At 47.5% G+C, this 25,459-nt stretch overlaps 1 protein-coding gene across 1 annotated transcript in view; it reads left to right on the plus strand.

Annotated features, from left to right (window-relative positions):
• BRCC3 (BRCA1/BRCA2-containing complex subunit 3) overlaps positions 1 to 25,459 on the plus strand; it is a 75,895-nt gene that overhangs the window by 26,426 nt on the left and 24,010 nt on the right. Inside the window, exon 4 of the mRNA XM_077465200.1 lies at positions 4,578 to 4,666. Coding sequence (XP_077321326.1) covers positions 4,578 to 4,666 — 89 coding nt within the window. The remainder of the gene's footprint in view (positions 1 to 4,577; positions 4,667 to 25,459) is intronic.

Genomic DNA, 25,459 nt, shown 5'->3' on the forward strand with positions numbered 1-25,459 from the left:
TAGTTTATATAGGAGGAGGCGAGGGGGAGGGGCAGGGTGGTTTTTGTCTCAAAAGGTACGATATGGTTATTGGTTTTTGTTAGGGACATTATACAGTGCCTTGCGAAAGTATGTGGCCCCCTTGAACTTTTCAACCTTTTTTCCACATTTCAGGCTTCAAACCTAAAGATATAAAATTTAAATTTCTTGTGAAGAATCACCCACAATTGTGTCCCACTTGTAAAGTGGAACGAAATCTATTGGATAATTTAAACTTTTTTAGCAAATAAAAAACTGAAAAGTGGTGCGTGCAAAATTATTCGGCCCCTTTACTTTCAGTGCAGCAAACTCACTCCAGAAGTTCAGCGAGGATCTCTGAATGATCCAATTTTGTCCTAAATGACTGATGGTGATAAATAGAATCCACCTGTGTGTAATCAAGCCTCGGTATAAATGCACCTGCTCTGTGATAGTCTCAGGGTTCTGTTGAAAGCGCAGAGAGCATCATGAAGACCAAGGAACACACCAGGCAGGTCCGTAATACTGTTGTGGAGAAGTTTAAAGCCGGATTTGGATACAAAAAGATTTCCCAAGCTTTAAACATCCCAAGGAGCACTGTGCAAGCGATCATTTTGAAATGGAAGGAGTATCAGACCACTGCAAATCTACCAAGACCTGGCCATCCCTCTAAACTTTCAGCTCAGACAAGGAGAAGACTGATCAGAGATGCAGCCAAGAGGCCCATGATCACTCTGAAAAGAACTGCAGAGAACTACAGCTCAGGTGGGAGAGTCTGTCCATAGGACAACAATCAGTCGTACACTGCACAAATCTGGCCTTTATGGAAGAGTGGCAAGAAGAAAGCCATTTCTCAAAGATATCCATAAAAAGTCTTGTCTAAAGTTTGCCACAAGCCACCTGGGAGACACACCAAACATTTGAAAGAAGGTGCTCTGGTCAGATGAAACCAAATCTAACTTTTTGCCCACAATGCAAAACGATATGTTTGGCGTAAAAGCAACACAGCTCATCACCCTCAACACACCATCCTCACTGTCAAACATGGTGGTGGCAGCATCATGGTTTGGGCCTGCTTTTCTTCAGCAGGGACAGGGAAGATGGTTAAAATTGAGGAGAAGATGGATGCAGCCAAATACAGGACCATTCTGGATGAAAACCTGTTGGAGTCTGCAAAAGACCTGAAACTGGGACGGAGATTTATCTTCCAACAAGACAATGATCCCAAACATACAGCAAAATCTACAAAGGAATGGTTCACAAATAAACGTATCCAGGTGTTAGAATGGCCAAGTCAAAGTCCAGACCTGAATCCAATCGAGAATCTGTGGAAAGAGCTGAAAACTGCTGTTCACAAACGCTTTCCATCCAACCTCACTGAGCTCGAGCTGTTTTGCAAGGAAGAATGGGCAAGAATTTCAGTCTCTCGATGTGCAAAACTGATAGAGACATACCCCAAGCGACTTGCAGCTGTAATCGCAGCAAAAGGTGGCTCTACAAAGTATTAACGCAAGGGGGGCCGAATAATTTTGCACGCCCCACTTTTCATTTTTTTATTCGTTAAAGTTTCAAAAATCCAATAGACTTCGTTCCACTTCACAATTGTGTCCCACTTGTTGGTGATTCTTCACAAAAAATAAAAATTTTATATCTTTATGTTTGAAGCCTGAAATGTGGCAAAAGGTTGAAAAGTTCAAGGGGGCCGAATACTTTCGCAAGGCACTGTAGGTTGAGTTGAAAGGGAAATGTAGGGTGTGTATGTGGGAGATCAAGCTATATTATGTGATACACATTATTAAATGGAAGGGGAGGGAGTTGGTGGGAATAATTGAGAATAAACTATAGTTTCTGTCTTCATGGATGTTAATATAAAGGTATTCTTTCGAGGGGACATAGTGCTCCGCCTACCCTGCACTTGCTAGCCACCCCCCCCCCCCCCCTATCAAACACCTACGGGAAACTGTGTACCCTTGGGTAGGTGTTGGGGTATTTTTGTATCCTCCTTTTTTTTTTTTTTTTTTTTTTTTTTCCCTCATAGTGGTAGTATTTCCCCCCCCCAGTGCTGCCCCTGTCTTGGAGAAGATGGAGGGATTATGTGTCACATCACTGAACGCTCGCTAGAGGACTTGGTATTTTACGTTTTTTCGGGAATATTAAATGATCTAAAACGTCTTAAAACTGATATTGGCATGGTGCAAGAAACCCATTTGAAGGAAGGAAAACTTCCCTATCTCCAAAGTAGATATTTTCCAAATGTATAATGTAAACAGAAGTACTAATGCACACAACCCTTGTTAATATCCCTAATCTCACGTTCAGGAGAAGAAAAAAAGATCAATTATCTAGGAACAGTCTATCTCCCAAATATATATATATATATATATATATATATATATATATATATATATATATATATATATATATATATTAATATTATAATATAATTTTTTTTTTTTTATTATTATGAAATTCCCTTATAGCACAATGTCCCTGGGCAGGGAGCACACTTCCGCTGTTTGCTGTGATTCAGCTTCTTTATTGCCCAGTAAGGTGGTTTCACCCACTGTCCTTGGAGCTCCCTCTTTTAGCTGTCTTTTATTGGCTGAAGCCAGTCCTGCACCTCACAGCGATCAACTCCCAAAAAAAGAAAATGGGGCCGGTAGATCCTTTGGACACATGAGCAGGAAGGAGGCTGACCCCCTTCTAACCGTCAGGGATATTGGATGCCCCCTGATAACATTTTGTTCTCCAGTAGTGGGCGCAATTGCGCCCTTCTCTGTAGAGTGGCACATGATAGGTCAGGTAAAATACTGATCTTGGCTCCTTCATATAATAATGGGCCTATTTCCCATGCTTTCCGACTAATCATCTCCTTATGTGCATATCTGTGTAGGCGTCCAATTACATCTCTAGGTCTGGACGGGTCTGTAGAACGCGGGCCTGGGGCTCTGTGGAGCCTGTCAAACTCAATTTCCTTTGGAGCAGTGCTGATCCCCAACTTTTGACATATATTAACCACAGTTCTATATAGTTGATCCTCCTCAATATTTTTCTGGGATACCTCCTAAATCTGAGGTTATTCCTCCTACTTCGATCTTCAACAGCCTCCAGTTTTAACTGTATTGAGGAGGCTTGGGCTATCTGCACCATTTCTAATTTAGACACCCTTTCCTCCAGGCTATTAACAGGGTAAATGTGGACATATCCGCTATCTGTCAGAGCCTGTACCTCAGACCGTACTAACTGCATTTCCCTTCTATGCCCCTCTTCCAAACAGGATACCAGGGCCTCCATTTCTTGGCGAGTTGGGAGTGCCTGCATAATTGTTCTCAAGGACTCTATCTCTTGACGGGTTGGTAGAGCCTGTATTACTGACCTGAAGTCCATGTCCTCTGTGAGCAGGTCCATTGCTCCCCGACCTCCTACCTCCATCCCTCCTTCCACGTTCTCTTGTACCTGTACTATGTTTGGGGTTAGCTGGAGACTCATCCTAGGCGCCGCCATCAGAATCTCAACGCCGGCCGTCTCCCTGGTTTCTAGCATAGACACCCGAACTGTAGCCGCTCTTGTGTGCGGGAAGAAGCTTTTAATCTCCTGCTGAATAAAATCCTTTTTGTGCAGATTTTTCCTACCTCTTTCTCCTTGCGCTACGCATCCCCCAGCAAGGGGGCTGGATACAGATATCAGTAAGGTAATTCGGAATCAATAAATTGATGCAGTCCCAGCTTCACCTACAGCCACTTCACTTCCCTGTTCACTTCCCCACTCCTTCACTTCACTGCCTGCAGTATGCAATTATATCAGTCTTTTACAGCAGGGGTTAATACAGCAGGGGTGAAGCGTTCTCGGACTACATGCTGCGGGGGATCCAGATAAGATCTATCGGAGATGAGATCTATCGAAGGGTAGGAGGGTGAGATGAGGGGAGAATGGAAGGATGGGATGGGGCGGAATGGGATGGGACGGAACGGTAGACACCGTCCCCGCTGGCTAGTAAATCAATGAAATCGGTAGATTACCAGTTCCCAGTTGCCAATCCAACCTGGTTACATCTTATGCCGCTTCACACACCGATGTACGCCACACCCCCCCACCTCCTCTTTTACTTTTCTGCTACTTCTCCGCTCCTCTGCCTCGCCTTCACCTTCTCCACTCACAAGCTTGGCTGTATTAGCCTGTATTGGCCTCAATCACAGCAGTAATACTGCGGGAATAGCAAAAGATAGCTGCCTTTCTGCTATGAACGCTGGAGGGGATACCGGAGTGCTCCGCACGAGTCTCACTACAAGCTCCCTTCCTCACTAAGAAACTAGAACCAATCCCAAGTTTGACAGCGATTTACATATTGATCACGTGCAGGCTTTAAGCTTCCGTGACTAAATAAGCCTTTAGCCTCTACGGGGCACTGCAGCCTAAAAGGTGACAGTGTTAATCAGTTTAATACTGTGGATGACCGATACAATGACAGGGTTAAAAAAAAATAAAAACATAATTAGAAAAAAATGTGAGTGTAATTCTTTTGGTGGAGTCCATGTCAAAAAAAAAATAGATAAATGTTCCATGTATGTTTTATTCTCCAGATGTACGTACCCAGGCTATGTATCAGATGATGGATGTCGGATTTGTTGGACTGATATTCTCCTGCTTTATAGAAGACAAAAACACAAAGGTTAGTAATACTATTGCATCCATTTGGGAATAAGATTCACACTTCATGACCAGGCAATTTTTTGCAATATGGCACTGCGTAACTTTAACTGACAATTGCACGGTTGTGCGGCACTGCACCCAAATGCCATTTTAAAAATCATGTTGTTCCCACAGATGGAGCTGTCTTTTGGTGGTATTTGATTGCCACTGGGTTATTTTTTTATTTATTTTTTCCCGCTATAAACAAAAAATAGACCGTGGGGGGGGGGGGGGGATTTTTTACTTTCTGCTATAAAACGTATCCAATAAAAAGGTTTATGGAGCCCCAGACGGTCCTTGCTGAGTTCCGTGGCTGCTAGTATGCCCTGCAGCGTTGACATCGCTCAGTGTGCCTGAAAATGGTCATGAAAGCAGCATTCTGTGAGAAGTTGTGGCGCTATCCTGCCTCAACTCGATCATGCCCAAGCCACGCCCCCACCAATATGTATTCTGCTACATATTTTTTAGTAAAAAACAAAAAAAACAAAAAAAAACAGATTTTGTGCAAAAGATATTGCGTCTTCAAACTATGGGATATATTTATGGAATTTTATATTTATTTTATTTTTTCACTAGCAATGGCAGTGATCAGCAACTTGTAGCGGGACTGTGATATTGCGACGGACAATCTGACACCTAACTGACACTTTTTGGGGACCAGTTGCAATAGTGATCAGTGCCAAAAATATATATACTGTTGCTGTACTAATGACACTGACTGGAAAGCAGTTAACATCAGGGGCGATCAAGGGGTTAAATGTGTTCCCTCATGTGTGTTTCTAACTGTGGTTGGCGGGGTGCGTGGCACTTGCTGGAGGGGGAGACGTATATCGCTGTTCCTGAAAACTAGGAACAGCAGATCTCTCTCCTCTCCTGTCAGAACTGGGATTTGCGTTTTCTGGCTCTCGTATCCGTGATCGCGGGTGGCCGGTGGCCATCGCGCCTGCTGACCATGTGCTTCTGTCCCCCACTGTGTGTTGGTGCCAACACCAACCAGTGCCACCGCCAATCAGTACCATCTGCCAGTGACAACTAGTGCCACCGCCACCTAGGGCCAGCTGCCATCACCAACCAGGGCCACCTGCCAATCAGTGCCACCGCCAGTGCCACCTGTCAGTGCCAGTGAGCCAGTCAGCGAGCGTGCGCCTGCTATGGCTCTTAACCACTTCCCGACTGGCGCACGCCGATGTACGTCGGCAGAATGGCACGGGCAGGCATATTGGCATACAGGTACGTCCATTACTATATGCTGCCATCGCGTGCGCGCTGCGCTCACATGCCGGTCGGGACCCCCGTGAGTCCGGTCGTGGGTTCCCACAGATTCGATCGCCACGGGGATACCCGCGATCGTCTCACGGGGAGGCTGAATGAGGAGATGCCATTGTAAACAGCATCTCCCGGTTCTGCCTAGCAACAAGTGACACTGATCTCTGCTCCATGTGATTGGAGCAGAGATCAGTGTTCACTAACACAAAGCCCAGCCCCCTCAGTTAGTAACACGCCCCTAGGAACACTTAACCCCTACACTGTCGCCCCCTGGTTAACCCCCTCACTGCCAGTGTCATATATACAGGAATCCGTGCATTTGTAGAGCACTGATTGCTGTATAAATGACAATAGTCCCAAAAACGTGTCAAAAATGTCCGATGTGTCCGCCGTAATGTCGCAGTCGCAATAAAAATCATTACTAAAAAATTAATAAAAATGCCATAAAACTATCCCCTATTTTGTAAACGCTATAACTTTTGCGCAAGCCAATCAATAATCTCTTATTGCGATTATTCTTTTTTTTTTTTTTTATTTACCAAAAATGTGTAGAAGTGTGTGTGTGTGTGTGTGTGTGTGTGTGTGTGTGTGTATATATACATACATACATACATACATACATACATACATACATACATACATACATACATATATTTTTTTTGGGGGGGGGGGGATATTTATTATAACACAAAGTGCGTGATTTTTTTTTTTTTTTTTTTTTTCAAAATTGTCTGTTTTTGCTTAAAGCGCAAAAAATAAAAACCGCAGAGGTGATCAAATACCACCAAAAGTAGCTCTATTTGTGGGGAAAAAAAGGACATCCGTTTTGTTTGGGAGCCACGTCGCATGACCGCGCAATTGTCAGTTAAAGTGACGCAGTGCCCAATCGCAAAAAGTGGTCTGGTCTTAAGCCAGCAAAATGGTCCGGTCTGAAAGTGGTTAAAGGAGTCGAAGTACAGGTACATCGATTCATGCAGGGGAGCCAACCTGCTGCAGTAAATCTACGTGAGCCAGTCGGGAAGTGGTTAAAAAGGTTTTATTATAAAAGAATATCAACTCGCATGTTAGTCTTTCATGACAAGCACATAAAACACTGTGCGATCCGCTGTTGCGTTCCAAAAATCCAAGAAATGGCGTCACCAGAAATCTCTGCAGCTACTTTCAAAGGAGTACACCCCCTTTCTTTCTCATACATCACGGGACACCGAGACTCGGTAATTACTATGGGTGTAACGGATCATCACTGATCCATGATCCGAACGGGTCACTCTGCTCGGATCGGCACACTCCGCGTTCCGCAGAGCGCTCCCCACCTCGACCTTAAGAAAGGCCGCGGCTTCGGCCTAGCTCCGAAGCCACGGTCTCGGCCTTGGGAAAGGCCGCGGCTTCGGCCTAGCTCCGAAGCGGGGGCCATCTTTCTACACCCAATGTGATCGCTCCGTCAAATGACAGAGCGATCGCTTGTAAACGAACCGGCGTTGTCGTGGCGCCGGTTTCTCTCTCCCCTCAGTGTACAGATCTGTTCAGTGGAGGGGAGAGATCAGATGGAAGAAGCTTTGTGACAATTGCAGTCGCAGCCATCCCTCAATACCCTGCCAGTACTCTGCCAATACCCTGCCAATAAAAATGGGAAAATGCTGCGCTTAAATCTAAAAATGAAAAAATACCCTAAATTTTAGGAGCTGCAGTTACTAGGATGTGATGCACATCAAAAAGTCAATATATAAACAAGATGTAACTGCGCCATCTAACTAATGAAATGTATTTATTCATTTGATTAGTATGTATTTGCTCACATAATATTTTCATAAACGTAGGGATTTATATGGTAAAGCATTGATCCTTTCAGTGATATTTAATACGTTGCTGTAATATTAGTCACGTAATATAGCTGGGTGGGAGTAGTTAGCGCAGTTACATCTTGTTTATATATAAATACTCTGCAGTACCCAGCCAAACCCTGCCAATGCTCTGCCATAACCCAGCCATACTCTGCCATGCTCAGCCAATATTACAGTGGGGGAGATTGTGGATTTCTCTTATATTCACCGACCGAAACAGCTCCTCTCTGTAACTAAATGGGTTTGTTAGCCTGCCATTAGGAGAACTAGGCAAAAATTGCAACACAAGACACAGAACTTCAGTCCCACCCTGGGGAGCGGACCCCATGCCAACAACCCTTCCTGCTCCCAGGCAGAACTCCGTTTTATTTTGCCTAGTGAAGGAGAGTGACCTAGGAACCCAGTGGGCCCTTTGGTCCATTTTTATTTATTTTTTTTTTTTGATGCAGGCTTGATGTTTTTTTTGCGCAAGATAGAAGATCCCAGAATCTTACATCAACTGCTGGCTGGGGGACTGGCTGATTAATGTTATCCTTGTAGTCTCCCCAGTCCGCCCATCGAGCATGTGCAGGCCGCAGCTAAGGCTCGGCAGGCCACGACATGCCTCAGCTCCAGAGGTGGTCGGTGAGCTTCAATGCTCCGGGGTATACATATGACCGGGCTACTGATGTCTGGATCACAGTATACCGGGCCAGCAGCTACCCTGTAACTGCGCAGGAGTAGGTCTGTTTTGGATCCTAGACAAATGTCTGGCCGAGTTATCTGCACCTGGTCTAATTCAAATGTTCATGCATGCATGTTTAGAAGGAGTACGCTGACGCACACTGTTCAGTGAAAAGCTTCCTTTATTGCTCTGGGCATATAGCCCCCTTTATAGTAAGAGATGACTCATTGTTTGCAAAAGCATCATCTCGGGTGTATTCTGTGCTGTCAGATTGGAGGACCCTTATTTAAGGAGTCCTGGCCAGTTTCATCCAGGTTTTCTGCTGATGGCTTGTGGACTCCTGGACTCTCTCTCCGATGGGAGGGGGGGTCTCTAGGTGAGGCATTTTGAGTAAGGAGATTCAGCATATATCTTGACATAACAGAAAATGGTAATTTAATCACAGTATTAAACAGTCCCCCCTTGAAATGTCTATTTCCTATTCTGTCCCTAGTAGGTGGTCTAACTCATCTGTCCTCATGTGCCTTGGAACTTTTTTCTTGCTGTACGTTAGACGGTTGATGGCTAGCCCCATCACCCCCCTTGCCACAGTCTTTGCACATGTGGAAGTCAGATGCTATCCCTATGGCTGAATGATCTTATGATTTATAGATATGGGGAGGGACTGTAATGCAGGGGTTGACAAATTTGTTTTGAATTTAGGAGCCAGTTTTTTTTTTGCTTTTGTTTTTTGAGTGGTATGGATTGTCATCTCCCGGGGTAAGGCCACTCATTTTCATACCCTATCCCTAACTCGCAATGGAGCACCCAGTCAACTCCAATGAAACACTGTTACATCAGGGTTATGGGCTGACCAGAAAGAGTAAGGCTGGCAACAGGTGGCACTGGCATGCACGTGGAACTGCCAGATGGCATTGGCAGGTGACACTGGTTGGCATTGGCAGGTGACACTGGTTTGGAACTGACAGGCTGCACTACTGGCACTGACAGGTGGCACTGGCGGTGGCACTGATTGGCAGGTGGCCCTGGTTGGTGATGGCAGCTGGCCCTGGGTGGCGGTGGCACTAGTTGTCACTGGCAGATGGTACTGATTGGCGGTGGCACTGGTTGGTGTTGGCAGGTGGTACTGGTTGGCAGTGGCACTAGTTGGCACTGAGTGGCGGTGGCACTGGCAGGTGGCACTGAGTGGCGGTGGCACTGGCAGGTGGCACTGAGTGGCGGTGGCACTGGCAGGTGGCACTGAGTGGCGGTGGCACTGGCAGGTGGCACTGGTAGGTGGTGGCAGGTGGCACTGGTTGGCAGTGGCACTGGTTGGCAGTGGCACTGGTTGGCGGTGGCACTGGCAGGTGGCACTGGTAGGTGGTGGCAGGTGGCACTGGTTGGCAGGTGGCCCTGGTTGGTGGTGGCACTAGTTGTCACTGGCAGATGGTACTGATTGGCGGTGGCACTGGTTGGTGTTGGCAGGTGGCACTGGTTGGCAGGTGGCACTGGTTGGCAGTGGCACTGATTGGCGGTGGCACTGGCAGGTGGCGGCAGGTGGCACTGATTGGCAGTGGCACTGGTAGGTGGTGGCAGGTGGCACTGATTGGCAATGGCACTGGTTGATGGTGGCAAGTGGCACTGGCTGGCGGTGGCAGGGACGTGGAACTGCCAGATGGCATTGGCAGGTGACACTGGCATTGGCAGGTGACACTGGTTTGGCACTGGCAGGTGGCACTGGCGGTGGCAGGTGGCACTGGTTTGGAAGTGGCAGGTGGCTCTGGTTGGTGATGGCAAGTGGCACTAGTTGTCACTGGCAGATGGCACTGGTTGGTGTTGGCAGGTGCCACTGGTTGGTGGTGGCACTAGTTGTCACTGGCAGATGGCACTGATTGGCAGTGGCACTGGTTGGTGTTGACAGGTGGCACTGATTGGTGGTGGCATTGGTAGGTGGTGGCAGGTGGCACTGTTTTGGATCCCAGATAAATGTCTGGCCGAGTTATCTGCACCTGGTCTAATTCAAATGTCCATGCATGCATGTATGTTTAGGAGTACGCTGACACACACTGTTCTGTGAAAATCTTCCTTTATTGCTCTGGGCATATAGCCCCTTTATAGTAGAAGATGACTCATTGTTTGCAAAGCATCATCTCGGGTGTATTCTGTGCTGTCAAACAGATTGGAGGACCCTTTATCTAAGGGGTCCTGGCCAGTTTCATCCAGGTTTTCTGCTGATGGCTTGTGGACTCCTGGACTCACTCCGATGGGAGGGGGGTCTCTAGGTGAAGCATTCTGAGTAAGGAGATTCAGCATATATCTTGACATAATAGAAATAGTAATTTAATCAAAGTATTAAACAATCCATAACAGCACTGGTTGGCAGTGGCAGGTGGCACTGGTTGGCGGTGACACTCGGCACTGGCAGGTGGCACTGGTTGGCGGTGACACTCGGCACTGGCAGGTGGCACTGACTGGTGGCACTGACTGGTGGCACTGGTTGGCACTGGCAGGTGGCACTGGTTGGTTGCAGGTGGTATTGATTGGCGGTGGCACTGATTGACGGTGGCACTGGCAGGTTTCACACGGAGCACTCTGTTACTGAAATGTAACAGAGGAGCTGTCAGAATTTAGCTTAATGTTGGAATGGGCGGGACCCAGCCGGGTGTGAAACTGACAAGTAACAGAGAGCCGGATCTGTCAGATTTGAGCTTGATGTCGGGGTGGGCGGGGCCCGGTCGGTGGGCGGGACTCAGCAGCTATCAAACACCAGCCAACTATTGGGCTGCTTAAGAAAAGGGGCGGAGCCACATACACGTAGCGGCTCACCCAGATCCCATTGACTGGTGTTTTGATAGCTGCCGGGTCCCGCCCACCTTGACAAGCAACGGAGAGAGGAGGATCTGTCAGATTTCAGCTTGATGTCGGTTTCACACATTTATCGCTGAGTGTGGAGGAGGGAGGAGGACAGCAGTCAGTGTTAATGCGCTGCATGTCTGGGGCATCCAATAGTGAGTGGTCTGGTGGCAGCTTAGGCGCCAGGTTGCAATTTCTGGTCGCATTGGCGACCTGGCGCCTGGGGTTTGTCGAGCCCTGCTGTAATGGGCATAGGGCTTTTCATAGTCCTCATTTTCTGCGTCCTGCTGCTTGGTCAACTGTTTTGCCTAGGAATTTCTTTACACATGGAATAACACAACATACTATAGTAGCTACAAAGACCAGAATAACTAGTATTACAGTACCTATCGGGACCCCTATGGCATCTATATACACATGTGGGTCAAAACTTCCCTCAGGAGTACTCCTCTTAGTGATAGCCACTTGTTGGGCCCTCACCAGATTTAACAGAAAAAGGATATACAATGTAGACGACATGGTGCAGTCAATGTCTTGTTCTCCGGACTTGGGACTTTCTTACAGTGGAAGGGGTGGATTCAAGTGTTTTTCCCAGCCAACTTTACAGATGTGGTTGTGGTCAGCAGGACCTGGAAGGGACCATCATATGTGGGTTCAGGAGAACTTTTTCTCACAAATGTCTTTACCAGCACCCAATCTCCTGGTAGTAGTTGGTGTGTTCCTGTATGTAATTCAGGATCTGGAATGGAAGAAAACACCTGGGGACGTATTCGGATGAATTCTCGTGATAATGCGGTTACATAATTAGTCAACACATCATACTGCAATTATAACTGTGGAAAATAACAACCAAGTCTAGGAGCTAAATCAAACAAAATCTCATAAGGGGGTAGGGGAGTGTTCTCCCCTTGGTGTGTATCTGATACTGAACAGGGCAATGGGCAGGCTGTCCAGCCAATGCATACCAGTCTCTTGGGCCATTTTTAACATTCAAGTCTTTAATGTGTCATTCATTCTTTCTACCTTCCCGATTACTCTGGGGGTGGGAGGGTGTGTGAAACTACTAAGGTGTACTCAAATCATCCAATCTTTTTGGCATTTGGATGTGGTCAATTTGTATCCGCTGGAAAGGGTACAAGGGCTTTGCCGGGTGTTTCTGCGGCATCTTCTCTGTGCATCCCGGGTTATACTTTGCACAAATGGTGCAGGACTTACAGAAGTTGCTAGTCAGTGGAGTGATTCCTGAAGCTACATTCATAAGAGTCTTTGACAGATGGGCAGCTCCATGTGCCCATTGTACCACAGCCGTCTACATATTCCTGGGTAAGCAAGGCTTATTGTTGCAATCAAATTGTCCATCCTTGAGGGTTGCTCCCCTCTGCTTCCAGCTTTCCTTCTCATCCGGACTTGCTGCTTCTTGTAGTTTTTTTCAGATAAACTCTGTCCACTGGGACAGTCTGTAGGGTAAGCAGGAGGTGGTCTTCTACCACTCTACTTTCCACTTCTCGTGGGCCACTGGATGCCTGTTTGGCAGTTGAATCAGCCTCTGAGTTCCTTCAAGTTCAGTTTGCCGTGTTCTTTTACTTTCAAAATAGCCACTTGGGTTGGGAGAAGTAACGTGTCCATCAGGTCATTGATAGCTGGACTGTGTTTCACAGGTGCTCCTACAGCTGTCAGGAATACACTGGCCTTCCAGATAACACCAAAGTCATGGGCAACGCTAAAAGCATATCTTGAGTCTATATGAATGTTGGCTCTTGTTCCCTCTGCCAGTTTATATGCTGTAGTGAGTGCTTGCAGCTCTGTCTCCTGTGTAGACATCCCCGGTGGTAAGGCTTCAGCTTGTAGAACCGTGTTAGGTCTGAATTATGCAGGGGTATTTCACTCACATTGGGAATATGTGTGGTTTCCAGCCACATTAATTGCATGGGGCTCCTCCTCTATTCCCCCCTCGGGAAGTGGAAAAAGGGTTGAAGGGTTCAGTGTTTGACAATGTAATAGAGTAATGTTGTCGGATAGAAGGAGGGAACATTGGAGTCTCAAATGTCTGGCAGTGGACATATTTTTCAGCTGGATCTGGTTGAGTATGGCAGCAATGTCCCAGACGTTCGGATACAAAGAGCTTGAACATTTTTTCGTAGTCTGGGAGCCCTAAAACCAGAGATGATGAACTGGCTTGTTTGAGGGCCTTGAAGTTGGATATTGCCTCTGAGGACATTTGGAAGGGGTCAGACTTCAGGGCATCATAAATGGGTTGCATCAGTAAGGAGACTTCCGGACCATAGCTTCATTATCTGCTCGGAGGTCCTGGACCATTCTGTACATGTCTGGTTATCCCTTAGGGATTCTCTTCTTCACAGGGAACAGAAGTGTGCTGTATGGAGATGTACAGGGTATCATGGCGCCATTTGACATGAGGGCTTTGACATGCTGTGAAATGGCTGCAGATTGGGCTAACTTTAGAGGGTTTCCAGGGCAGGGGAGCTCCAAGTTTCAACTGCGCCATGACTGGTGGCACCTTTAAGTGTCCTACATCCTCAGCTCTTGTGGACCATAGCAGAAGTGTTCTTAATGCCCAGTGGAGAAGAGATAGTAACGGATCCATCTTCAAAGAAGACAATGGAAGCCTGAAGTCTGGACAGTACATCTGCTCCCAAGAGATTGAGTGGACAGGTGGAAGAGACAATGAATCGAGCCAGAAGGTCTGGGTACTTTCCAACTTGTAGGGGGCGGGTCAATGGATTAGTTCTGGGAGTTCCATCTATGCCCACACAAGATATGTCAATATCAAAAAGGTATGAGTGGTCAGGTAAATCCTCTTCTCTAATAATGCTTCTGGCTGCACCTGTGTTGCTTAGGAAAGTGGTTGGATGTCCCTCAATGGGTAGGATAACCCTCGCTAATGGGCCTTCTGAGTTCTTTGAAGAGGTTGCCCTGACATGGGTTAGTGACACAGGCTTGCCCAATTCCTAGCATAGGAGATCCAGGTGTTCCAAGGTGGGATGTCCAGAGTTTTGATATTATTGCTGCTGCACACGGTACGCTGGTTGGGCCATGGTAAGGCCTTTTCGGATTGACTTCTTGAAGCCTGCCACAAAGGCTGAAGACAGCATCTGACTGTGCAAAAAACTTGTGACAGTCTGTAAAACTTTTCTACAGACTCCGTTTTGTCTTGAGTAATATCTTGGATACCTGTAGCTTGATCAGCCAGTCTGCCCCCCGCCCACTCGCACAGCTACTCACAGAATTCCACACCAGAATTAAAGGTATTGTCATTGACAATCCTGGCATCACAGAGACTTTTCTCTATGATGGGCCAGTGAGTGTGTCCAGCTTTAATTTCACATATACTGACTAGATTTCTCCATACTGCTAAGTAGGTTTTTTTTCCACTGCCTATTACTTGGCAACTTTTGTTAGGAGACTCATTCCCTACATAAAACTCCATCTCTTCTATTAATTGTTTCCTGTGAGTGGTCTTTGCCACATTTAAAGTAATCAAAACATTCTCAGACTTTTCTTTAACATTTGCATATTTCTTCATAACATCCATGCTAAACATATATTCTCTTTTGTACTGTTTCATTGTCTAACTACTGTTTTTCTCAACTTGCACAATTCCTTTAATATTATAGCCTGCTAGAATAATAACTAAATCAACCCAGTCCTGTATATCCCACACATGCAAACATCACGTTATACCAGTAATCTCACAGCCTTTCAACAGTTAACATCCCTACGCACAGTCTCTCACACAGGGATCTGAAGGGAGGGGTCACCTCACTCCTTGCAGTGAAGCGCAAGGATGGGGTTGAGGAGCACAGCTGCAGAATGCTTTTGTCATGCTCAAAAATGATTCTTCAGGCTTATTTTTCTTTTAACTCAGCAATACTTCTCAAACATATGCATTGCCTGATATAATTCTATTTTGCTAGACCCATCAGTGATATGCATTATAAAAATGTTGACAGGCTCATAACTATAGTTTCATCATATTGCATACTTTCAAATAAATTCCAATATTGCACACATTATACCAGGCTTCTGCAGTTTTCAGTAAACCATTGTCGGATAACACCTCCTAGTTTTTCCTTCAGTATTTTCCACCATTCCTCCGGCTGCAATCTACCCCCTGGAGGAATGGTGATGCTACAAATCTTCGCAATTTTTTTTGCTTTCTTAACATAATTCCTCTCTCCCTCTCCCTCTCTCTCATTTTCTGTCTTGATGACTGAGATATTTATGTGTCTGCTCAGGATTTTAGATGGGTCACAAGGTTGCCTTGGATTCTGAATGGATCTGGCAATTCCTCTATTCGTCACCTGGTACCGGTTCAGACTATATCCCAATATCAAGTTAACGAGGACAAAACAGATAGTACGACAGAGAGAGGTTTTGTCTGCAATGCTCGACTGCCACCTGGGTCGCCCCTGATGCGTCTTCCCAAAACGTAGACTCAGTCACGGTTCTGCCCATCTGAGACAGCCACCGAATAGGGGTCGGGTAGTGCGTGACCACTCACCTCCCTCAACAAGACATTTAACAGACAGATAAGTACAGCAGTTAATATTCAACAATGAGATCCTCAAATTTTCACTTCCCTCTGTTTCTTCTAAATCTCCCTTATCGGTTCCTGTCCACTCTTTCTACATTCACTTTCTATAGACCCAATTGACCTTCCAACCTCCTTCAAAAAATGCTGAACATCAATCCACAAACACAATTATAACATGACATTTGTATGAATTGTAATAGATGTGTATGCTTGAATTATAACAACCACACAGCCACTTTTCTTTGAAGCCTAAGCGCTCTTTTTCACCGCAGTTCTCTTGTGACAGCTTCACATGTGCTCTCACATGCTGTTTCCTGTGTCCACTGTGTATACAGGATGCTGGATTGCTCTTCTCTGAACACTGGTGCAAGCTCTGCAGAACGTTCACTGTCCTAAGTCCCCTTGCAGATGGCAGACAGGGTAGGGTCAGGATGGCTTTAGAAACTGGTGTTTATTCCCCTGAAATCCAGGCTATTGCAACCAGGTCACCTGCGGATAGCGCTGTACCCATGGACACCCTGATGGCGGCCCTTAACTCTTTTGTTGTAAAAATAGAGGCGGTGCGTGGAAGGAAAGGTGCACGTAAACGGCCCCTACCCCCCCCCCCCCTCCTCTGGGGAGAGCTCTGATGCAGACTCGGGCCCTGCTGTGTCTAGTGACCCCTGCTCTGACCTGTCGGACAAGGCTGACCAGGACCATTCGGACAGTGAGGATGATTCCGGGTCCGGGCACGACAAAGTGCTTGTTGGAGTACTTATCACAGCTGTGCGTGATACCCTGCAGATACAGGAGCCAGCGGATCCCTCTGCTGATGCATCGGTCCCTTTTGGGTCCCGCAAGCCAGCACGTTCACCTAAGGTGTTCCCGTATTTGGCTTATTTTGACAAGTTCATCTACAGGGAATGGGGTCGGCCGCAAAGGACCTATTCGGTTCCCAAAAACATGGCGGTGCGTTACCCCTTTTGAGGAAAGCCTTCTCAAAAAATGGTCTGCTCCTCCGATCGTGGACCCCCCAGTATCCAGGTTAAATAAAATAACCACGATCCTGGCAGAGGGGACTCCTGCATTCAAGGATCCCACGGACAGGAAGGCAGAGGCAGTGGCTCGTTCCTTGTTTACGGTTGTGGGGTCAGCCGTGCGACCAGTACTGGCATCCGCACTGGTGTCGCAGGCACTGACTGAGTGGGCAAAACGTTTGCACCGCAAATTGGGAGAGAAAAACACCTCCCCTGTCTGCGTGGAACTAGCAGACCAACTAGTGCAAGGCCTTAAGTACATTTGTGACGCGGCCATGGATACTCTCCCTCTGTTATCCAGGGCTTCAGTGTCATCTGTGGTGCTGAGGCACCTGATTTGGCTTAAATGCTGGTCTGCTGACCAGGCATCCAAAAAAGCCCTGGCGGATCTTACCTTCCTTGGCGACCGGCTCTTTGGAGCCTCGTTAGATGACATTATTAAAAATGCCACGGGTGGTAAGAGTACACTACTCCCACAGGCCAGAAAGGCTAAGGAGCCACGCGGCAGGCAAGGGCCCTCTTTTTCCGCTCACAATCGGCTTTCTCGTCCGCTCGGTGCTTTGACAAAACGTTCCCAGCCTGACAGGACGTCCACAGACGGTGAAAAGTGTCCCTGGAACCGCAAGCCTGCGAACAAAAGTGCTACTGCATGAAGGTTTGCCCCCACTCACGTATTGGGTGGGGGGTCGCCTACGGGAGTTTGCAGCCCAGTGGACCTCCCGGTTATCCGACCAATGGGTCTGCGACCTGATTTCCACAGGCTACAAGATAGTGTTTCTCTCTTGGCCGCCAAACAGATTCTTCCCCTCCAGCATACCCGCGTCCCCGGTTCACCGGGAGGCCCTGCTAGGGGCAGTAAGGGACTTGCTTATTCAGGGGGTGATTATACCAGTTCCAGAATCGGAATGCTTCCAGGGGTTTTAATCAAGTCTGTGGTTCCCAAGAAGGAAGGGGTACATCCAACCTTGGACTTAAAAGCCCTTAATCACTTTGTAAAAGTGCAGAGGTTCAGAATGGAATCAGTTTGCTCAGTAGTCGCTGCACTCCATCAAGGGGATTCCCTGGCGTCCTTGGACATCCAGGATGCCTACCTGCACATACCCATATGCCTTCGGCATTAAAAATATTTGCGTTTGGCAGTCGGAAGCCCATTATCAGTTTGTGGCTCTTTACTTTGGCCTGGCCTCAGCCCCCCGATTCTTTACCAAAGTACTGGCTCCAGTATTGGCGTTGCTGTGACAACGCGGGATTGCAATCGTGGGTTACCTAGACGATCTCCTCCTGAGAGCATCTTCGGCCTCAGAATTAGAGGAGGATGTGGTGATCACCATGCAGACTCTGTGAGAATTTGGGTGGCTGTTGAACCTAAAGAAGTTGGTAATTGTACCGACCCAGCGTCTGGAGTACCTGGGTTTACTATTGGACTTCAGAGAAGCGAGGGTCTTTCTCCCCTCAGACAAATTGCAGACTCTCAGATCTGCGGTCAAACTACTGATGAACTGCAAGTGGTCGTCGTTCCGCTTTTGCATGTAAGTGCTGGGGCTCATGGTAGCCTCCTTCGAGGCAGTACCTTATGCCCAGTTCCACACCAGAGTCCTGCAGAAGGAGATTTTGACAAATTGGGACAAATCTCCATTGTCCCTGGATAGACAGATCCAGGTGAGCCAGCCAGTCAGGGACTCTCTGATCTGGTGGTGATTTCAATCCGGAAAATCCTTCCTTCCTTCCTTCCTTCCTTCCTTCCTTCCTTCCTTCCTTCCTTCCTTCCTTCCTTCCTCTGAAATGGACGGTGATCGCTACGGACGCCAGTCTCTCAGGCTGGGGTGGAGTGATGGGGATTCAGTTGGCTCAGGGCCTCTGGTCAATGGACGAATCCAGGTTGCCGATCAATCTGCTCGAATTGAGAGCGATGAGGCTGTGCCTTCACACAAGGTCGACGTGTCTTTAAGGACGTCCGACCAGGATACAGTCCGACAACGCCACGGCTGTGGCGTACATAAATCACCAAGGGGGAACAAGAAGCTGAGCCGCTGCTCGGGAAGTCGCTCACATAATTCGGTGGGCAGAGCGACACGTTCCGGCCCTGTCAGCCATTTACATCCCGGGGGTGGAAAATTGGCAGGCGGACTATCTGAGTTGTCAAATGCTGAACCCAGGAGAATGGGCATTGCATCAGGAGATATTCAAGCTGCTGTGCCTGAAATGGGGCACACCAGATGTGGATCTATTGGCCTCCTGTCTCAATCAGAAGGTGCTGAGATTCGTGTCCAGGACAAGAGATCCGTGGGCAGACGTGTCGGATGAGCTGGTGGCTTCCGTGGGATCAGTACCAGCTGATCTACACCTTTCCTCCACTGAAACTGTTGCCACGTCTGCTTCGCAGAGTGGAAGCCGAAGGGATTCCAGTAATCCTGGTTGCCCCAGATTGGCCTCAGCGGCCCTGGTACGCAGACCTGGTGCATCTGGTGGCAGATGCTCCCCGTCGACTGCCGTTGCGAGAGGACCTCCTATCTCAAGGTCCAATCTTTCACCCTGCTTTACCATCTCTGGCTTTAACAGCATGGCTATTGAGAGCCAGGTGCTGAGGAACTGGGGTCTGTCGGACTCGGTGATTCCAACTATGCTGAGGGCGTGGAAATCTTCTTCACGGAAGATATACCATCGTACCTGGAAGGCCTACATCTCCATGTGTGAGGCGAAAGGGTGACATCCGCGCTCCTTTTCTATATCCAGGATCCTGCTGTTTCTTCAGCAAGGAGTAGACCAGAAATTGGCGCTGAGCACCATTAAAAGGCAAATTTCAGCCCTGGCTCTTTTTTTTTTTTTTTTTTTTTTCAGTGACCCCCTGGCGTCTCGCTCATTAGTGAGTACCTTTTATTCAGGGGATTCGACATGTAGTCCCTGCGGTGCGTCCACCGTTACCCCTATGGGATTTGAACCTAGTGTTGTCGGTGCTTCAGAAGCCGCCATTTGAGAATATCAGGGAGATTCCCCTGTTGACCCTTTCACTTAAAGTGGTCTTTCTAGTGGCCATCACATCGCCCGGGGGGGTTTTGGAATTGGCGGCCTTGTCCTGCAAGTCGCCTTATCTAGTCATCCACAGGGATAAGGTGGTGTTGCGTCCGCAACCGTCCTTTCTACCGAAGGTGGTTTCAGCTTTTCATATCAATGAGGACATTGTATTACCATCGCTGTGTTCTAAGCCGAAGCACCCCAAGGAGGTGGCCCTTCACACTCTCGATGTGGTTAGGGCTCTGAAGGTGTACTTGTCTGCCACGGCTCCCTTTCGGAAGTCAGACTCGCTGTTTATTTCGGTGGCTGGTCCAAAGAAGGGTATTGCGGTCTCGTCGGCCACCATTTCCAGGTGGATCAGACAGATTGTAGTCCAAGTCTATGCCTTGAAGGGGCAGGTGACCCCCTTTCCAGTCACGGCTCACTCTACAAGAGCAATCGGAACGTCTTGGGCCTTCCGACACCAAGCGTCTGTCGCTCAGGTGTGTAAGGAGGCAACCTGGTCGTCTGTCCATACGTTTACGAAGTTCTACAAGGTAGACGTCAGTGCATTGGCTGAAGCCTGTTTTGGCCGCAAAGTTTTGCAGGCGGCCGTGTAATTGCAATTGAGCTTTTTTTCCTGTTTTTTTGATTAAAAACCCAGTACTGTTTGTTAATGCACTGTTGCATTACGTCCGCACAAAGGTTGCAGTGTTGGGGATCTCTCCTGTTGAGAATGCCCGGTTATGTCGGTGTGTTTTTCCATACTCTACTGTTTTTTTGTGGGTTTAGTTTCACTAGTTACCACTTGCCATGGTGGATGAAGTTTTTTAATGCTGTTTTTTTCCCACCCCTCGTTGGCACTGCTTGGGGATGTCCCATTTAGTTACAGAGAGGAGCTGTCTCGGTCTGTGAATATAAGAGAAAATAGGATTTTTGTACTCACCGTAAAATCCTTTTCTCTGTAATTCACCGACCGACACAGCACACACCCCTCCTTTTCTCTACGTTGTACTGCTTGTTAACGTACTGATTTCTGCCTGGGAGCAGGGAGGGTTGTTGGCACGGGGTCCGCCCCCCCGGGGCGGGACTGAAGTTCTGTGTATTGTGTTGCAATTTTTGCCTAGTTCTCCTAATGGCAGGCTAACGAACCCATTTAGTTACAGAGAGGAGCTGTGTCGGTCGGCGAATTACAGAGAAAAGGATTTTACAGCGAGTACAAAAATCCTATTACAGTGGGGAATATATGGTGGTGGAATTTTCACAATTTTTTGCCAATTCAGTTATTTGCTGATCTGACCCGTGACTCTGATCCGAGGAACGATCCGATCCGTGAGTTTTTTGATCCGTTGCACCTCTAGTAATTACTGGTGGGTTATAGGGTATCACTAGGTGATTGGACACTGGCACACCCTAGACAGGAAGTTCAATCCCCCACATAACCCCTCCCCCTACTGGAGGTACCTCAGTTTTTTTGCCAGTGTTGGTCACAAGTAAAGATGTGCTGTGCTGAGCTCCGCTGGAATATCCTTATTGGGGCCAGCTATGCAACTGGATCCATCAAAGTGTCTTTTCCAGACCGAATTGGATGGTACCTGGGCCTCATGTCCGAAGAAACAAGGTTTTACCTGTAACGCTTCTTTTTAGAGAGCTGGACCCTGGGATCCAGTATTTGGTTTATTCAGCCATATTCCTGGCAGGGTGCTTTACGGGCCCAGAACTGCGGATCCCCCAGTCTCTGAAGGTTTTTTCCTAACGGAGCCCACCGTGAGAGGTGAAGATTGGGTCTGTTATTCAGACCCTGCAGCTGGAAAAGGTAAGGGAGACTCCTCAAGAATTTTTCTAAATCTAGCAGGTTTTTTTTTTTTATTAAATGTATGCTATGCCTATAGTCGCCACTGTGGGCTGCCAAGAGCACATACCTTTTCATGCCTGATCTGTCTGCTTGGTGTCCACGCTCTATGCTCCTCCAGCCATGCTCCAGGAAGGATAAAGGTAGGGTTTTTTTCCTTCTGGGATTCTCCCTCCACGGATTAGGGGGCTGAGACAGGCCTGGGCAGAGAGCGGTAATATACCACACCATCCGCCGCTGTCCACCGCCATTACAGCGCCTTCACATCCACCGGCCCTTCCCTCTCCTCTATTCCCCGCCTCCCCTTCATGCTTGGCAGCAGGGTTAGAGCCTCTGCTCACGCGGGAAACGCTCTTTTTAAAAAAACGAACGAGGTTGGGGGGGTGGGGGCAGAGCACAAGGCTACACAGGCTTTAAAGTGCACTCTTTTTCAGACGCACACAGCCTATGGAGGGACACAGAGCTGACAGGCGCATGTGAGTGTGGGAGACACAGGCATTCCCAGGCAGTATTTACTTAGGCACCAGACTGAGTCTTAAGTAGCAGCGGCAGTTGCTGAACTACAGGACTCAGCAGTCAGTGCATTTTTTTTGTGTGGTACCTCTACCTTTTGTTGCTTTACACTATGGGTAAAAGAGGTACAAGTACCCCAAAGAATAGGGGCTCTAAGGGGTCCCCCTCAGGCTCTGAGGACCCCCCCCCCTTTGCAGCACCTCCACCCCCCCCCCCCCCCCCGCAGGACCTGGGGAGGCTGGCCAGGGAGAGCCGTCAGGGTCAGGGGCTGCAGCTGCTTCTGGCACTTCAGCCCCTGTATACATTACACAGGAGGTTTTTTCCTCAACCATAAATGGTTTAGAGGTAAGATTAGTGGCATCTTCACTCAGTGGAAGAAAACACACTAGGCCCCCCTCTGTCACCCAGGACCCTCAGAGTGAGGAACTCTGACATAAAGGAGAGGAATCCCCCTCAGAGGATCGGGAGGAAACTGATGATTCCACTTCTGAGGAATCTAGTTGGAGAAGGGCCCTCTTCAGCTTCTCAGGATGAGAAAATGTTGGTGCAAATTCTTGCTGGATTGGTCTGTTCCACATTTAAGTTACCCGTACCTGAGTCAGTTAACCACTTTCAGACCGGACCAATTTGCTGGTCAAAGACCAGACCACTTTTTGCGATTCGGCACTGCGTCGCTTTAACTGACAATTGCGCGGTCGTGCGACGTGGCTCCCAAACAAAATTGACGTCCTTTTTTTCCCACAAATAGAGCTTTCTTTTGGTGGTATTTGATCACCCCTGCGGTTTTTATTTTTTGCGCTATAAACAAAAATAGAGCGACAATTTTGAAAAAAACGCATTATTTTTTACTTTTTGTTATAATAAATATCCCCCAAAAATATATAAAAAAACATTTTTTTCCCTCAATTTAGGCCGATACGTATTCTTCTACATATTTTTGGTAAAAAAAATCGCAATAAGCGATTATTGATTGGTTTGCGCAAAAGTTATAGCGTTTACAAAATAGGGATAGTTTTATAGCATTTTTATTAATAATTTTTTATTATTTTTTTTTTACTAGTAATGGCGGCGATCTGCGATTTTTTTTTTTTTTTTTTTTTTTTTTATTGTGACTGCGACATTGTCGGGGACATATCGGACATTTTTGACACATTTTTGGGACCATTGTCATTTATACAGTAATCACTGCTATATAAATGCAGTGATTCCTGTGTAAATGACACTGGCAGTGAAAGAGTTAACCAGTGGGTGGCAGTGTAGGGGTTAAGTGTTCCTAGGGGTGTGTTACTAACTGTGGGGGGGTTGGGCTTTCATTTAGTGTACACTGATCTCTGCTCCAATCACATGGAGCAGAGATCAGCGTCACTAGTTGCTAGGCAGAATGGGAAAATGTTGTTTATACAGCATTTCCTCCATTCGGCCGCTCCGTGAGACGATCGCGGGGATGCCCGCGGCGATCGAGTCCGCGGGTCCCGCGACCGGACTCACGGGGGTCCCGACCAGCGCGGGAGCGCGCCGCCGGCGGCGCGCTCCCGATGGCACGGCGGCAACGAATATTGGACGTACATGTACGCCAATATGCCTGCCCGTGCCATGCTGTCGACGTACATCGTCGTGCGCTGGTCGGGAAGTGGTTAAAGAACCCACTTCTTCTCTGGGTTTACTGAAACCTCCTCAAACTGCACATGCTTTTCCTATTCATGGTTTGCTAGAAAAGCTTATCTATTGTGAGTGGGATCACCCACATAAACTTTTTTTTTTTTCCTTCTAAAAAGTTTTCTACACTTTATCCTATGGAGGAAAAATGTAATAAGATGTGGGGTATATCCACAGTTGACGCCGCCATTTCCTCCGTAAACAAAAGCCTGACTTGTCCTGTTGACAACGCTCAGATGCTTAGGGATCCAACTGATAAGAAAATGGAACTCCTATTAAAAAAATGTTTTCTCCTTGGCAGGTTCAGTAGCACAACCTGCAGTGGCAGCAATTGGAGTCTGTCAATATTTGAGAGACCATGTTAAACAGGTGCTTAAAGCCTTACCTGAACAGCAAGCCCGGGGGTTAGCTAACCTTCCAGCGGCTGTGTTTTGCTGTTGATGCTATCAGAGGTTCTATCCTTCAGACCTCTCGCCTTACGCTTGGATTGGTACACATGCGTAGAATCTTGTGGCTGAAAAATTGATCAGCCGAATCACCATGTAAGAAACTCCTGGCGGGATTTCCCTTTCGTGGTGCAAAACTGTTTTGGAGAGGACTTGGACAATTATATCCAAAGGATCTCTAGTGGGGAAAAGCACCCTTTTACCAGTCAAGAAAAGGAGTAAATGTCCCTCCTTTATACGGGCGCTTTCTCCAGTGCCAGGGGCATCAGCCTCCTCCGTCGGGCTCTAAGGTTAAAACTCAGAGTCAACCCCAGGGACAAAAGAAGTCCTGGGGGAGAAGGTCTTCAAGACAAAACGCTAAGACCTCCTTATGAAGGGGCGCCCCCGCTCACTCAAGTGGGGGGGAAGAGTACTAAAGTTCTCAGGGCTCTGGCAGGAGGAATTTCGGGACAAATGGGTGGTCTCCACAATAACTCTAGGTTACAAACTAGAATTCCGAGAATTCCCTTCTTGTTTCCTCAGAGAAAGAAGTCTCTCCTCCTAGCGTTGGAGCGACTATTGTCGCAAAAAGTTCATGGTAGTTCCTATGCAAGAGCAGGGAATGGGGTTTTATTCAAACCTTTTCACGGTACTGAAGCCAAACGGAGATGTCAGACCCATTCTAGATCTCAAAGATATGAACCGATCTCTAGAGATGCGGTCCTTTTGCATGGAATCAATCCGATCAGTAGTCTCCATCCTACAAGGAGGAGAACTTCTGGCATCAATAGACATCAAGGATGCGTAGCTGCATGTACCCATTTTCCCTGCTCATCAAAAGTTCCTGGGTTTCAAAGTAGAAAAACGCCACTTTCAGTTAGTAGCTCTGCCTTTCGGGCTAGCTACTGCACCTCGGGTGTTTACAAAGATCTTGGCTCCTCCCCTGGCCAGATTAAGGGCTCAAGGTATAACGATAATAGCATGCCTAGACGACTTGCTCTTGATAGACCGGTCTGTAGCCCGCCTGGACCAAAATTTGGTCACCACAATCAACTACCTGGAACACCTAGGTTGGGTCCTCAACTTAGAGAAGTCTTCTTTAAAACCAGTAAGAAGACTAGAGTATTTGGGTCTGGTCATAGATGCAGCCCAGCAGAGGGTA

Source organism: Lithobates pipiens, unplaced genomic scaffold (genome assembly GCF_037356315.1).
Source record: "Lithobates pipiens isolate NorthernLeopardFrog02 unplaced genomic scaffold, aLitPip1_a1.2 Scaffold_1, whole genome shotgun sequence".
Classification (NCBI taxonomy): domain Eukaryota; kingdom Metazoa; phylum Chordata; class Amphibia; order Anura; family Ranidae; genus Lithobates; species Lithobates pipiens.